Source organism: Moschus berezovskii, chromosome X (assembly GCF_049115385.1).
Source record: "Moschus berezovskii isolate FMDL1 chromosome X, NW_MosBer_1.0, whole genome shotgun sequence".
Taxonomy (NCBI): Eukaryota; Metazoa; Chordata; class Mammalia; order Artiodactyla; family Moschidae; genus Moschus; species Moschus berezovskii.
Window position 1 is genome coordinate 40,882,482 of NC_142488.1, and position 2,096 is coordinate 40,884,577.

General features: G+C 44.3%; 1 protein-coding gene across 1 annotated transcript; it reads right to left on the reverse strand.

The window, feature by feature from the left end:
* Positions 1 to 1,158: 1,158 nt before the first annotated feature.
* Positions 1,159 to 1,800, reverse strand: PPP1R2C (PPP1R2 family member C). The gene has a single exon (XM_055437579.1). It carries the CDS (start codon positions 1,798 to 1,800, stop codon positions 1,159 to 1,161), a length of 642 nt encoding a protein of 213 aa, XP_055293554.1.
* Positions 1,801 to 2,096: the final 296 nt, after the last annotated feature.

Below are 2,096 nucleotides of genomic sequence, written 5' to 3' on the forward strand. Positions count from 1 at the left end.
GTGGCAATAAATGAAAGAATATTTGAGAGAAGGAAGCGTTTCTAATGTTTTGACCATCTATAATACTCCATAAAAACTGTGCTGTGTATGCCCCAGAAAAGTGAAAGTGAATTTTATCTTAATTTGCTTTCAGTGTTTACAAGAAAATGACTAAATGTTTTCTTATAAAAAAATAGTCCTTTTTCCATGAATTATCAGGTTAAAATTGTTCCAATGTCTACTCTGTCTGTGTGCACTATCCGGGCAGATTTTATATCAGTTATTCTTAAAAGTCTAATATTATCTCAGTGGTTCCTTCTCAGACCTGTCTCACTCTCTCCACCCTTTGTTTCCTTAGTCCTTTTGGTGCATGAGGGAACAAAGAGTGGAGAGGGCAAGACTTCCTGGGGATGAGGAAGTAAAGAGTGGAGAGGAGAGGGCTAGACAGGTTTGGAGAAGGGACCACTGAGATATTAGACTTTCAAGGATAATTGATATCAAATCTTCCCATATAGTACACAAAGACAGAGTAGAATATTGGGACAATTTTAACCTGATAATTCATGGGAAAAGGACTTTTTTAAATAAGAAAACATTTAGTCATTTTCTTGTAAACACTGAAAGCAAATTAAGATAAAATTTAAAGCTAAAATGCAATAATAACTCTTATAATGTATTCCCTCTCAATTAAACAGGCTGATCACCCTGAAGACAAGTGTTTTGCAGCCTGAATATTCATCAGACTACATAATCCACTATACCAATTGCATTTTCCCTTTGTAACAAAAGGGAAAATGTTTCTATTAAAGCTAGTATGGCTAGAAGTGAATATAAATTAGCCCCTCCACTCCACCCTTTTTAAACCTTTAACACATCAAAAGCTATATACTATGTACATGTACGTTAACGAACAATTTTCTCAAAGTAATGGGGTTTTAGACGAATATCAGAATCGGTTCATCGGTATTTACGGCAAAGAACCAGAGTACCAAGCAGAGATTTTTTCCAGTTAAGCTATTATTTGCTATGTTAACCATTGAATTATCACAGTGCAATGTAACTGGTATTTCAGTACTTGCACGAGCTGCACAGAACAAGAAGTTGAAAATTACAGGAACAAGTTGTGGATCCAACTATTGCAGCATGGATCGAGCATTGTCTACTCGATCAAACCCCGATCTACATGTCGTCTTCATCATCATCATCGTGGAAGCACCAGGTCTGTGCCTGTAGGCCTAGGTCGCTGGTGGCACCTTGCTCTGCTTCTTCCTGGGTGGTAGTCTTGTCGTGGCTGATGACATGGCAACTTTCTTCGTTTTTATCATCCTCGAAGTCACGCAGTAGATCTCTGGAAATCAGTTGTCGGGCGAATTTGATATTCTTTCCTTCGCTGTGGTGAAGTTTCCTTTTCATTTCGAACTGCCGACGTTTCTCTTGCCTGTCAAGGTACATTTTGCTGCTGTGCGCTCCATCCAGTTCGGGCTCCCGAACTGGATAGTTGGAATCGGAGGTGTAGGTGGCGGCAAATCTCTTGACTAAGTTGTCAAGGGCCGTGGTTTCACTCTCTGGACTTCCTTCCCCATAATCCTGCAGACCGAACTGGGGAGTGCTGGGCTCATTCATCTTCATGAAATCGTAGTCTCTGTACTCAGAACGGTAGGTCGCCAAGATGCTCGACTCGTCCCACTTCTGGGATTTCTTTCTACGGACCTCCTGGAGTGGTCCACCGGACTGCTGGGCCGAGCCTGCGACTGAGGAAGTGGTGGAACTTTTTTTCAGGATTCCCTTGATGGGCCGGCGAGAGGAGGTGGAGGCTGACATCTTTGGAGAGTGAAGGGCCGCCGCTGAGTGTTGGGTCGCCGCAGCTCCCCGCCGTGCTTCAGGCACAAACCGCTGCACTGTCTGGCTGCCGGACTGGGCCTTCTGCCCTAAAGGCGTCGTCCTAGCTCCTTCGTCACCAAGTACCCCGCGGGTGACGTCACAATGGTCGCAACCACCGTCAGCACCGCCGTCAGCACCGCCGTCAGCACCACCGTCAGCGCCTAGGGCAAGGGGGCAGTAGAGTGGGGGGATGCCCAAGCTGACCTCCTTTTTTTTTTTAAGTGTAAGAATAGTAA

Bases quoted from the DNA above. Each gene is read 5' to 3' on its own strand.
- PPP1R2C (XM_055437579.1), bottom strand. From the start codon at position 1,800: ATGTCAGCCTCCACCTCCTCTCGCCGGCCCATCAAGGGAATCCTGAAA.